Source organism: Dipodomys merriami, unplaced genomic scaffold, assembly GCF_024711535.1.
Source record: "Dipodomys merriami isolate MVZ:Mamm:240054 unplaced genomic scaffold, mDipMer1.0.p SCAF_37, whole genome shotgun sequence".
NCBI lineage: Eukaryota > Metazoa > Chordata > Mammalia > Rodentia > Heteromyidae > Dipodomys > Dipodomys merriami.
The window spans coordinates 12,252,501-12,265,940 of NW_027205270.1; the positions used below are offsets into that span (position 1 = coordinate 12,252,501).

The 13,440-nt window shown below is 40.7% G+C and overlaps 1 protein-coding gene across 3 annotated transcripts in view; it reads left to right on the forward strand.

The window, feature by feature from the left end:
* Positions 1 to 13,440, forward strand: part of Dnah6 (dynein axonemal heavy chain 6) — a 196,070-nt gene that overhangs the window by 156,003 nt on the left and 26,627 nt on the right. For all 3 annotated transcript variants that reach the window (XM_069989108.1, XM_069989109.1, XM_069989110.1), the window contains 4 exons: positions 1,798 to 1,978; positions 2,822 to 3,001; positions 5,607 to 5,840; positions 8,679 to 8,814. In XM_069989108.1, the coding sequence (XP_069845209.1) occupies positions 1,798 to 1,978; positions 2,822 to 3,001; positions 5,607 to 5,840; positions 8,679 to 8,814 (731 nt within the window). The remainder of the gene's footprint in view (positions 1 to 1,797; positions 1,979 to 2,821; positions 3,002 to 5,606; positions 5,841 to 8,678; positions 8,815 to 13,440) is intronic.

Consider the following 13,440-nt stretch of genomic DNA (forward strand, 5'->3'; position numbering starts at 1 on the left):
GGAATTTTAAAGCCTTTTATTGATGTATTCTAAAAACATGGCTGAACATTTGGCATACCATTTTTTTCTGTGAATAGCTAAACTTACCTATGTCACTAAACTGCCTGGACAAAAAGTGCCCAAGGAGAAGGGCAATATTGAGACCAGCATGTGGGGGAGAGGGGAGGTGCAGAATCTCCCTGCTTTTCTGCATGACTGATGGCTCTAAAAGGGGACTCGGTGGCCTGTATTCTGTGGAGAGGGCAGCTCAGTCCACCTGGATCCTGAGACACCATCATCTAGTTCATTTTCCCTGTTCTGCTCTTGAAAGCCCTCACCATTCTGAACACCAGAGTTCAGCCCCCTGCCTCCTAGACACTGAGACCAAAACTCTCAGTCCTTTTAGTGTGGTACTAGACCCTATTCTGTTTCAAGGACTTCCCTTAATCCACTCAGACAGCCTACTCTTTTGCTCTTTTTTTTACTTATTGTTATATCTTCAAGTTTATTCCATGTCTATGTACATGTAAGTACACATTCAGAGAAAGTGCTTTAGAAGGATGTACGTTGGAACATATGTCAAACATAGTGATCACCACTAAGAAGACTTTAGCTTTTGAGATGGAAAGGTTTCCTGAGGAAAAGAAACTCTGACTTCATATTTTTTTTCTTTTTTATAAGAACGGATACATGTATAATGTATGCAAGTAATGATAACTATATTTTTACAGGATTTCTTCTTTTTTAATTTTTATTTTTTTATTGTGAAAATACTGTACAGAGGGGTTACAATTATATTTCTTATCAAGCATTGTAGCCTCCTCCTTTGTTTCCCCTTTCCATCCCTTCCCATCCTCCTCCCCCACCCAATCCTCCCCGCCCCCCCCCACCAAAGTTGTAAAGTTCGTTTTCGACATAACGACTTGTACTTATCATTGTTGCAATGGGTCCACCTGTATCCCTATTTAAATGATTTGTTTTTCCCCTTCCCCTCCACAAATTATACCAACATCAAATACAGTGAAAGCAGGGGTTATACTGTGGGGGAGGGACATACAAAGCAACAAAGAAATAATCTTATAAATGTGTTAGAAACAATTGCATGAAAGAAAAAAACATTTGAATCCATATCTTAGGGTTCATTTCCCTAACATCACCTTATCTGACCTTTTCTGTTTGACTCAGACATATACTAAATATTGCAAATAAGGGAAACCATGGGACCTATGTTTCTTTGGGCCTGGCTTACTTCACTTAATATAATTTTTTCCAAGCCTTTCCATTTCCTAACAAATGGGGCAATTTCATTCTTTCTGATGGAGGCATAGAATTCCATTGTGTATATGTACCACATTTTCTTGATCCATTCATCTACTGAGGGGCATCTGGGTTGGTTCCATATCTTAGCTATAGTAAATAATGCTGCATACTTTAAAGCTTAAAAGGGGTGTTTCATAAAAGTGGTGGGGTTTTTTCAATCTTCCACATCAATATAAAAAAGAATAATGTAGGCAGCATTTTTCAGCTTGGCTCAAGCTAATTAGAGAGAGAGATCAAATGTTAGAGAGCCAGAAGCAAGTTTCTTTAGAGTTAGTAAAGGCTGTCATAATGAAGGCAGGCACAGATCTCTGAAACATAGGACTAAGAATCAGAGCTAACAGTAGAAGAGACTAATTAAACATTCAGATTTGGCTAGTGGCATGACTATTTAGCTTAATAGCTCTCTAAATAAGAACAATTACAAACATAGAAAGAGACATAAAAATAACTTTAGGTCACTGACAAAGGGTAATTCAGGTCTCCCAACTTTGGTTCTAGTGATGTGGTGCGACTTGAAAAACCTGACTTGGAAGAACAAAGAATTCAGCTCATTGTAAGGATCAACAGTGACAAAAACCAGTTGAAAGCTATTGAAGATAAAATTCTGAGAATGCTCTTTCAGTCTGAAGGAAATATTCTAGACAATGAGGAACTTATTGATACCCTCCAAGAATCAAAGGCAAGTGGAATCATTTCTTCTTACTCCTGATTGCAGCTTATACTCCCTTCAACTTGCAAGTTTCTTATTTTAAAACAAGTCCTATATTCTCTAAGCACTGCTAAAGCCAGACTGTAGTTACCAAACCCAGCTGAAATATAAGAGTTCCAGTGTTTTCTGGCAAAAAAAAGAAAAAGAAGAAGAGACTGCTCCACTTTCCCAATTTTGCATTATCAAAGCCTCAGGCTTCCCAGGGAATAAGGAAATATTTGTTATTGGGCCTCCATGACCCAACTAGTGCCATATTGACTTCCCTTTTCTATTTCCATGAAAGCTTTGGCTGTGTCCAGGATTAAAGATTTCCCCCAACTCTACTATTTATTTCCCCTTGGTGCCTAAATACAGGGAGAGTTTGAGTCTTCTGATTCCTAGACACAACTTCTATATTAAATCCTTCCCCTCCTTTTCTATTGGGTAGAGTCAACAGATTAGATTTAAACCCTTCAGTGTGGCAGGTAGCTGCTAAGCAAATGTAGCCATTGACCACTCAGGACCTGGCTTCTGAACTAAGATGTGCTGCTAGTATAAAATAACACACAAGGGGCTGGGAAGGTGGCTCAGTGGTAGAGCGCTTGTCTTGCATGCATGAAGTCCTGGGTTCGATTCCTCAGCACCACATAAGCAGAGGGGGAAAAAAGCCGGAAGTGGTGCTGTGGCTCAAGTGGTAGAGCACTAACCTTGAGCTAAAGAGCTGAGGGACAGCGCCCAGGCCCAGAGTTCAGGCCCCATGACCGGACCCAAAAAAAAAAAGGCCTCAGTATTTTCTGAAACAGACCCCTGAGAATTTATTGTATGTTTATGCAGATCACTTCTGGTGCCATTAAAATCAGGCTGAAAGAAGCAGAAGCCACTGAGCAGATGATCAATGTGGCCAGGGAGAAGTATCGCCCAGTAGCCACTCAAGGCTCTGTGATGTACTTTGTCATTGCAAGCCTTTCAGAAATAGATCCTATGTATCAGTATTCATTAAAATACTTTAAACAGGTAAGTGCAATGGTGGTGGTAGTGGTGGTGGTGGTGAGATCCATCTTTGTGGCTTCCCTATAAATCCTGTTGAAGCATTCCTGCTACAGAACAGCCATGAGATCAAATTAGTTATCGGGTAGAGCTTTCCTGGAGGGCAGAGGCATGCTTCAAGTATGGCCTCATCAGGAATGATGGTGCACACCTGCAATCTCAGCCACTGGAGAGACAGAGGTAGGAGGATCAAGGTGGAAGGCCAGCCTGGGAAGTTAACATGAGACCCTATCTCTCCCCCATCCCACCCTACCCCCCCCCAAAAAAAAATCTGAGAAGCAAATGGACTGGAAGCATGATTAATACAAGCATAAGAACCTGGGTTCAATCCTCAATATCGAAGAAGAGCGATCATTATGTCTCCTAAAGATTCCAGTACCCAGTATGCACAGCACACTGGAGAGAAAGAGAAGAAAGCTGCTTTGCAAGCCACATTTTCTCTTGGTTTCCTCAACTAATTTGTGTGTTGTCCTTCTTGCCTGTCTGTCTTTTGTTCTATGAGTCACGAGTCACAGCTCTCCTCCACTTATCTATACTTTCTCTGCAGTGGTCCCATTTCCTTTCTGCTGTTAGTTTTGTCTGTGTTAGTTACTAACAGCACCAACTCCAACCAAGCTCACTTCTCATGTCTTTTATTTTTTTTCCCAGAATGTTTATACAACAGTCTTTCTCCTCTTTCCCACTGGCTTTAAGAAAAACCTCTGCTGGCATCAATGGCTCACACCCGTAATCCTAGTACTCAGGAGGCTGAGATCTGAGGCTTGTGGTTTGAAGCCAGATAAAAGTCCATGAGACTTTTATCTCCAATAAGCTATCCAGAAAAAAAAAGTCAGAAATAAAGAAGTTTAGGACAGTGCCTAGACTCTGAGGTCAAGCTCCAAGATCAGTACAAAAAAAAAAAAAAAAAGGATAGAAAGAAGGAAGGAAAAAGGAAAAGGAAATACTTTCCTTTGTTCCTCCCATGATTGTGAGACTCTCTGGCTTTATTTCTGTCTCTTTACCTTATCTTATACTCACAGCTGAGTTTGTTCGAATCTCTGGCGAACAGGGTATTTTCACTCCTTGTTGACTTAGCAGCAGGACACCTGAGCTGGCTTTAATAAGATATGTATTCAAATGTTTTTTTTTCTTTCATGCAATTGTTTCTAACACATTTATAAGATTATTTCTTTGTTGCATTGTATGTCCCTCACCCAAAGTATAATCCCTGCTTTCACTGTATTTGATGTGGGTATAATTTGTGGAGGGGAAGGGGAAAAACAAATTGTTTAAATAGGGATACAGGTGGACCCATTGCAACAATGAGATGTACAAGACGTTATGTCGAAAACGAACTTCACAACTTTGGTGTGGGGGAGGGGGTAGAGGGGGGAGAGAGCCCGGAGAGGATTAGGGGGGCCGCTGGGGGAGGATGGGAAGGGATGGGAAGGATAAACAAAGGAGGAGGCTACAATGCTTGATAAGAAGTGTACTCATTATCTTGCCCATTGTAACCCCTCTGTACAGTATTTTCACAATAAAATATAAATTAATTTAAAAAAATAAAATGCAATCCTCCCAATCTCAGCCTCCAGAACAGCTAGGATTCCAAGTGTAAGTCTCTGACATAGACAAAACACATTTCTTGATCTACGTTTGTCCTCAGTTGGCTGCCAGCTTCCAGTCTGTTTTGATCTCCCAGGAGGAGCCTATCTCGATCCTAGGAGTTGGGCAGATAGCCCCAGAGTTTCTTCTCACCTTTATCCCTCAGGCTGTAACATCAAACCATGGATTGCCTTTGATCCATGGGGCATAAGGACCACCTCAGGCTGTGGCACATGACTCGTCTTCCCCTGGTTGAACTTGGCAGTAGTCTCTGCTATATGATCCCCTTACCCTGTAACTTCTGGGCAGACCTGTGTGTTCAGGCTCTCCTCAGCTTCCCCACACAGCTGGGGCCTCAGGAATTTGGGGATCTGCCTTAGATGGTACTTGGAAGTTTCAGGAAATGGGTAGGCCTAACATGACCTTCCCATTTCTAATCAATCCACACCATCTCAGCTGCCTTTCCAGTGCCCTTATAAGATGGGACACCATTAGGGGAGAAACTGCTCTCAAGGTTATTTTTTTAAGTCAGCTTTTCTTATTTCAAGACAAATTCTAGCATATTTTTTTCCACTTCCTGAGAATGACCTTAGGAAAACACTAAGGAAAATGCAAGACCTTACCTGGTCTTTAACAGCTCTCTTCCTAAAGGAAGAAGTTATCAACTATAAACCGACAATGTGAGAAAAAAAAATGGTCCTGTAAGCTCATCTCCATTTTTCAGAGTTTCTTCTATCAAGTGACACATTTTGAACATTGTCCAGAGTTTGGCATTAGTCTATTTCTGGTAAACGGAAGAGGGAACATAAGTATCACTTGTGTCGACTTGGAATGAGTTCTAGATTGTTCTCATAGGACAGTGTTCACCTTCTGTGCCGCAATCTTGCTTGCTGAATGTGGAGGTAGGGAGGAAGAGAAGGAACAGGGATTTTTTTTTCCTTCACAGAGAATAATTTAATTCACAGATATTGTTCTCTCTTTCTCACAGTTATTCAATACAACCATTGAAACCTCAATGAAGTCAGATGACCTACATCAGCGACTGAACACACTCCTGGAGCAAACTCTCCTGACTGCCTACATCAATGTTTCCAGGGGGCTGTTTGAACAGCATAAGCTCATCTACAGCTTTATGCTCTGTGTGGACATCATGCGTCAGCACGGATCAGTAACCGAAGCCGAATGGAATTTCTTCCTGCGTGGTTCTTCAGGGATGGAAAAGGTAACTGTTCCTCATTCAGAGGGAAGAGGTGGTTCCAGGTAGAGAAGCAGCTTCCCACGCTCCATGGAGACTGTGGCAGCTGCAGGTTGTAAGTTTGGCTGTGTGGCTCATTGGAGAGGGAGCTGCAGAAAGGAAAGCCCAGGTTATAGTGCAGCCCAGCCTCCAGCCAACAGTATCCTCACCTGCATGACTAACCTGTGAGCCAGAGGGTATAAACATGCAAAGTTGACCACCTGACAAATATGAAGCATGTTTTTGTATAGCTAATCAGAGAAGCTAAAGAACTTTCCAGAACACACTAATGTATGACAAGAGTCTGATTCTAAGGTATTTGTTGTTGTTGTTGTTGTTCCTTTGTTTGTTTGTTTTGGGGGAGAGGGGTTATGGAGCTTGAACTCTGGGCCTGGGCACTGTCCCTTAGCTCTCCAGCTCAAGGCCAGTGCTCTACCATTTGAGCCACAGCGCCATTTCTGGTTTTCTGGTGGTTTACTGGAGAGAAGCGTTTCCCAGCCTTTCCTGCCTGTGCTGGCTTTGAACTGCGATCCTCAGATTTCACCCTCCCTGAGTAGCTAGGATTACAGGCGTGAGTCACCAGCACCCGGCTTGATTCTAAGGTTCTAAAGCCCTTGTCCATTCCAGTATGAGCTGCTACTTTTTATGAGCAGCATATTTTGAAAAGTTTAAAATATGCTTTCAACACCATCAGTTTGAAATGTGTTTTAAATACCATCATGGATGTAAAATGTGTTTAAAATACCCATCAGTCTCAAAATTTAAAAATACCCAACAACCATCTTCAAAAATTTTTTTTCTGAAGTTTTTGTTTTGGTTTTGGATATATCAACGTTTATTCAGTATTTCCATGACCAAAGAGATATAATCCATGAGACAGCATGATTAACACTAGTAAAAGACTATGCAAGCCGGGCGCTGGTGGCTCACCCCTGTAAACCTAGTTACTCAGGAGGCTGAGATCTGAGGATTACAGTTCAAAGCCAGCCTGGGCAGAAAAGTCCCTGAGACTCTTTTCTCCAATTAACAAATAGAAAACTGGAAGTGGTGCTGTGGCTCAAGCGGTAGAGCGCTTGCCTTGAGCTGAAGAGCTAAGGGACAGCGCCCAGGCCCAGAGTTCAAGCCCCTCGACCAAAAAAAAAAAGACTATGCAGGCACTCTACCTCTTGAGCTATACCTCCAGCACCCATTGCGTTGGTTATCTTTTATATAGGATCTAAAATGGACTGTGGTAATAGCTGCACATAGAAGGGATTTGTGTGTGTACCCAGCTCTATAACTGTTAATATACTTACAGTCATTGGATTATATATGTGTTTGTTGTCTAAAGTTTTGAACCCAGGGCCTCATACTTTTTAAGCAAGGGGTAACTTGAACTACACCCAAGCCCTTTTGCTTTGATTATTTGTGAAAATGGTAGTTGTGTTTTGGTTAAGTCAGCCTGGACCACAGTCCTATTTATACTTCTACAAACTAGGGTGACAGGTGCATATTACTGCACCTATCTTTTTTATATTGGTGGTGGTCATGGTGTTGTTGACATGGAGTCTTGAAAATTTTTCACCTGGCTGGCCTCAAACTGTAATTCTCCTGATCTCTACCTCCTAAGAAGTTAGGAATATAAATGTGAGCCACTAGGCCTACCTGGATTGTATACTGTGAATAGGTCAGTTGTAAGATATGAGATTTGTTTTTGTTTTTTTGTTGTTTCTTTTGTTTTGTTTTGTTTTGTGTCAGTCATGAGGCTTAAACTCTGGGCCTGGGTGCTGTCCATCAGCTCTTCAGCTCAATGCTAGCACTCTACCACTTGAGCCACAGTGCCACTTCCGGTTTTCTGGTGGTTTGTTGGCGATAAGAGTCTCATGAACTTTCCTGCCCAGGCTGGCTTTGAACTCTGATCCTGAGATCTCAGTCTCCTTTGTAGCTAGGATTATAGGCATGAGCCACCGGCACCAGCAGGATGTGCTATTTGTATCTAATGAATCTGTTTTGAATTGTAGTATAGATCATGAGGCAAATATTCTGGGAATTTTCAAAGAATTGCCCTTAGTCTATAATCACAGCTATGTCTCACTATTTTTTTTCTTTTTTTTTTTTTGGTCTGTCAATTGTGGGGTTTGAACTCAGGGCCTGGGCACTGTCCTTGAGCCTCTCGTGCTCATGGCTAGCACTTTACCAATTAAGCCACAGCACCACTTCCAGGTTTAGAGATAAGAGTCTCACAGGAACTTTTCTGCCAGATCTGGCTTCGAACCATGATCCTCAGATTTTAGCCTCCTGTGTAGCTAGGATTATAGGCATGAGCCACCAGCGCTCAGCTTATTTCTCACTCTTATAAAATTATTTACCATATATGTATGTAATCTTGCCAGGTGGCATACTAGAGACTTCTAAATATATCTATAGTAATTAAATATGTGCTGTCTCAGCTGAGATGACTTGCCCTTGTCTCAGTACTGATGTGCTCCATTCCTCAGCCTCTCCTTCCTTCTAGAGAACTCTAGTTCCACAGACTGATGTGAGATGCTGTGCCAGAGTCTGGAAGAGAGCTTTGGTCTCTGTGCATGTCAGACCGAGAAGACAACCTTGGCCTTCTTATGGCATTATGGTTCATAATTCAATTATATTTCATCAACCGTCCTCTGTGCAGAGGTCCACCAGAGGAGAGACTCAATACCCTTCTATAGCACCATGTCTTATTACTTGTCCTAGGAAAAAAAATTTTAATGAGTTATTACAGCTTGATTGCTCCCTTAAACAAGGTGAAAGAGCATTTTGTGGCTGCCTTTATGAACTGTTACTTATTTAGCTTTTGCCTTCTTTCAGGAGCGCCCACCTAAACCGGAAGTTCCCTGGCTACTTCCTGCCACATGGTTTGCATGCTGGGACTTGGAAGAATCCTTTCCAGTTTTTCAAGGCCTTACAAGAGATTTACTATTATTTCCCATTTCCATAGTCATAGGTAATATGACAAAAAGTACCTGATGTACAGGGGTTGTGTATAAGCTCTAGAATCCTGACTTTTGTGTCTCCTTCAATCTCATCTGCAATGACAATGTGTTTCACCACAAAGTTTCTTCATTTCTCATATTTAAGAAATTGAGGATTGATTATTTTCACAATTTCTTGAGTTCAGTGCTTGGTCCATGAATTATATATAGTTGGTGTTACCCAGGTTTGAACTCAAGGCCTCACATTTGCTCAGCTAGCCCTTTACCACTGGAGGTATGCCTCCAGTCTTGCTTTATTTGCTGGGGTTTTGTTGTATGTATACCTGTCATGGGGCTTAAACTCAGGGCCTGGACATTTTCCCTGAGCTTTTGTGCTCAAGGCTAGCATTCTACCATTTGAGCCACAGCTCCACATCTGGATTTATTTCGCTAGTTAATTGGAGATAAGAATCTCATGGGTTTTCCTGGCTGGACTGACTTCAAACAGCAATCCTAGAATCTCAGCTTCCCGAGTAGCTAGGAATACAAGTATGACCCACCAGTTCCTGGCTGCTAGTTATTTTTACGAGATGGAGCATCTCAGACTTTTCTGACTCTACTGGCTTTGAACCATGATCCTCTACATCTCAACCCCCTGACTAGCCAGGTTTACAGTCATGAGCCACTGGAACCCAGCAACTCTTATTACTGGCACTCAGTAACTGTTATAACAGTTACTTTATGTCCATTTTTTAAACTTTTTATTGGCATAAATTAATTTCTGACTGACAAACAGGGCACATTGTGATTTATTTACAAATTGTATATAACATAGAGTTCACCTCCAGTGCTACTGTAGTTGCATTCCATATATTTTAAAGATCTTGAAGGATAACTTATATGACAAGTACACAAATTAGAAGAACTACCTGATGAACCTTCACAAGCCTAACACTTACATGCCACCATCCAAATGAAGAGACAGCCCCTTGGCACCCCTCATCTGCCTCTACAGTTAGGGCTCCCTTTTCCATTTGAAAGCGTGTAGAATTTGGGGGCCCATCTCTTTTATTATTCATAATTAGTGTTTTGAATGAAATTGCTTCTGCCACTATTTAGAGCTTTTTTTTTGTAACCCATGCAAGTTCAGGAAAATGTTCCACATGTGTCATTTATTGCATGCAAGTTTCCATGCATGACATTTAACTGCAACTTGCTAATTATCCTATTAATGTTTATACTTTTTCTGTCAGATTTTAAGAGAATGTAATAAGGAATACCACTTTGATTGACCATTTGTCCTTATAAATTTGGAACACTTGCCATTATATCTTACAAAATTATGCTGTTATACACAGATGGATGTAGGTAGATTATCTCCCTAGCAAATTTTTCCTTTTTAAATAATATTTCTCTTTCTGCTTCATCAATATTTTTACCTTAAAATATATTTTCTAATGTTAGTACTATTATAAAAATTTCATTAGTGGTCACCATCTCTATATTTAATCTATTCTCTATTTCCAGTCCTTTTGTATCCTAATTGTGGCTTTGGTATCTTCAGTATGATCTTAGGGTTTTGAGGCAGGAGAGTCCTTGTTGTTTAACAGGCAGTTTTTTTTTTTTTTTTGAGATGAAAATGTGAGCTTTATTACTTATTTTTTTTTTAATTGTATTTTATTTTATTTGAGAACATACTGTACAGGGGGGCTACAATTACATGGGCAGGATAATGCATACATTTCTTACCAAGCATTGCAGCCTCCTCCTTTGTTTACCCTTCACTTCCCTTCCCCGCCTCCCCCCTCCCCCCACCCAATTTTACCCCCCTCCCCCCACCCAATTATACCCCCCTCCCCCCCCCCACACCGACATTGTAAAGCTGGTTTTGACATGACATTTTGTACTTCTCATTGTTGCAACAGGTCCACCTGAATCCTTAAACGACTTGTTTGTCCCCATCTCCTCCACATGTTATACTGACATCAAATATAGTGAAAGCGGGGGTTACACTGTGGGGGAGGGACATACAAAGCAACAAAGAAATAATCTTATAAATGTGTTAGAAACACATGCATGAAAGAAACGAAAACATTAAAATACATATTTAAGGGTTCATTTTCCTAACATCACATTATCTGACCTTTTCCGCTTGACTCATACCTATACTAGATATTGCAAATAAGGGAAACCATGGGACCTATGCTTCTTTGGGCCTGGCTTACTTCACTTAATATAATTTTTTCCAAACCTTTCCATTTCCTAACAAATGGGGAAATGTCATTCTTTCTGATGGAGGCATAGAATTCCATTGTGTATATATACCACATTTTCTTGATCCATTCATCTACTGAGGGGCATCTGGGTTGGTTCCATATCTTAGCTATGGTAAATAATGCTGCAATAAACATAGTTGTGCTGGTAGCTTTAGTGTGGTCTTGTTTGTAAACATTTGGGTAAATGCCCAAAAGTGGGATTGCTGGATCATAGGGGAGATCTATGTGAAGTCTTCTGAGGAACCTCCATACTGCTTTCCAAAGTGGTTGAACAAGTTTACATTCCCACCAACAATGAAGTAAGGTTCCTTTCTGTCCACATCCCCTCCAGCATCTGTTGTTGTTAGAGTTCTTGATTTTTGCTGTTCTAACTGGAGTGAGGTGATATCTCAATGTTGTTTTGATTTGCATTTCTTTTATGGCTAGGGATGTTGAACATTTCTTCATGTGTCTATTGGCCATCCTTGTTTCTTCTTCAGAGAAGCTTCTCTTTAAGTCTTTCGCCCACTTATTTATTGGGCAGTTGATTCTTTGAGGATTTGTTGTTGGGTGGTTTAATTTTTTGAGTTCCAAGTATATTTTAGATATGAGACCCTTGTCCGTTGTATGGCTAGTAAAGATCTTCTCCCAATCGGTGGGCTTTCTATTGATCTTGCCAGCTATGTCATTTGCCCTGCAGAAGCTCTGCAATCTTATGCAATCCCATTTGTCCAACCTTTCTTTGATTTGTTGTGCTTCCGGGTCTCTATTCAGAAAATTTCGACCTGAGCCAAGGAGACCTAGGGTTTCTCCTATTCCATCCTGTAATGTTTTCAGAGTGTCTGCTTTGAGTTCAAGGTCTTTGATCCATTTGGAGTTGATTCTGGTACAGGGTGATATATAAGGATCTAGCTTTAGTTTTCTACATGTAGTTAACCAATTTTGCCAGCACCATTTACTGAAGAGGCTGTCTTTCTTCCATTCTATTGTTTTAGCTTCCTTATCGAAGATTAGATGGCTATAGGTCTGTAGGTTCATTTCTGGGTTTTCAATTCTATTCCATTGGTCCTGAGGTCTTAACAGGCAGTTTTTAATCCAAGATATTTATTACAATTATTGGTCTCCTATTTTTCTCAATAGGGGAGGGTTTTATTCCCTGGAAAACACAATGTCTGCAGATGTTTTTGTTTGCCACAGCTGGAATGCTGCTGGTTGTATCTGGTGGGTAGAATCCCAGGATGCTACTAAGCATCCAACAAAGCTCAGACCAACCTCCACAATTAATAACTACTTGGTCCATAACATCAATATTAATGACATTGAGAATCTCTGTTCTCTTCGGACTTGCTTCCATTATCTTCTCTATGAAGATTGGAGAAGAGGGTAGCTTTTTCTTTTTGGACTTCTTTCTTGACTTCAAGTGGATGAGTCAGACCCTTTTTACTCACATTCACATACACACTCACACACACACAGATGCACACTCACACTCTCACATTCACTAATACACATGCACTCACATTCACTAACATACTTGCATTCACACAAACATACCACTCATACACAGTCACACACAAATTAAATTGAAATTCAAGTTATATTTATTATATTTTTCTTAATAAATTACTCCTTGCCAGGTACCAGTGGTTCACACCTATAATCCTAGTTACTCAGGAAAGCTGAGATCTGAGGATTGTGGTTCCAAACCAGCCCAGGCAGGAAAATCTGTGAAACTCTTATCTCCAATTAACCAGCAAAAAGCCAGAAATGGAATTGTGACTCAAGTAGTATAGCACTAGCCTTGAACAAAAAAAAAATCTAAGGGACAGCACTTAGGTCCTGAGTTCAAGCCCTAGTACTGGCATAATAAATAAATAAATAAATAAATAAATAAATAAATAAATAAATACACTAGTGCGACAGTGATCGTGTAATAAATGAGAACCTCCAGGGAAGTTTTGGAGAGTCGGTTGCTTTGGTTTTATTTTAATTTACAATGAGTATTTCAGCTACCTCATCCTCAAAGGAAGTCAACCCCTTCAATTAAAGATGGCATGATGAGGTTGGCCCTGAATCATACTGTGGATCAAAAATCTTGCAAAGATTGTGAGGACACAGTCATCATGGCACCAAATTTTTTTATGTCATCGAGCTCTTCAGTTGCTATTATCAGGCTATGAGAGCATAGACAGAAAGAAAAAGGGGTTTTCAGCCTGAAAATTCAAGCCATCTCTTTCATCTGCTGTTCATCAATGGAAAACACACTGGCTATGTCTGCTCTCAGTGAGGCTTAACGCACACAGTATACCTAGGCCAACAGAAACCAGTGCTAACCCATACTATATGTATGATATAAACATTGTAGGACCAAGGAGAATTCTGTCATTTAGGATACAAGTTCAT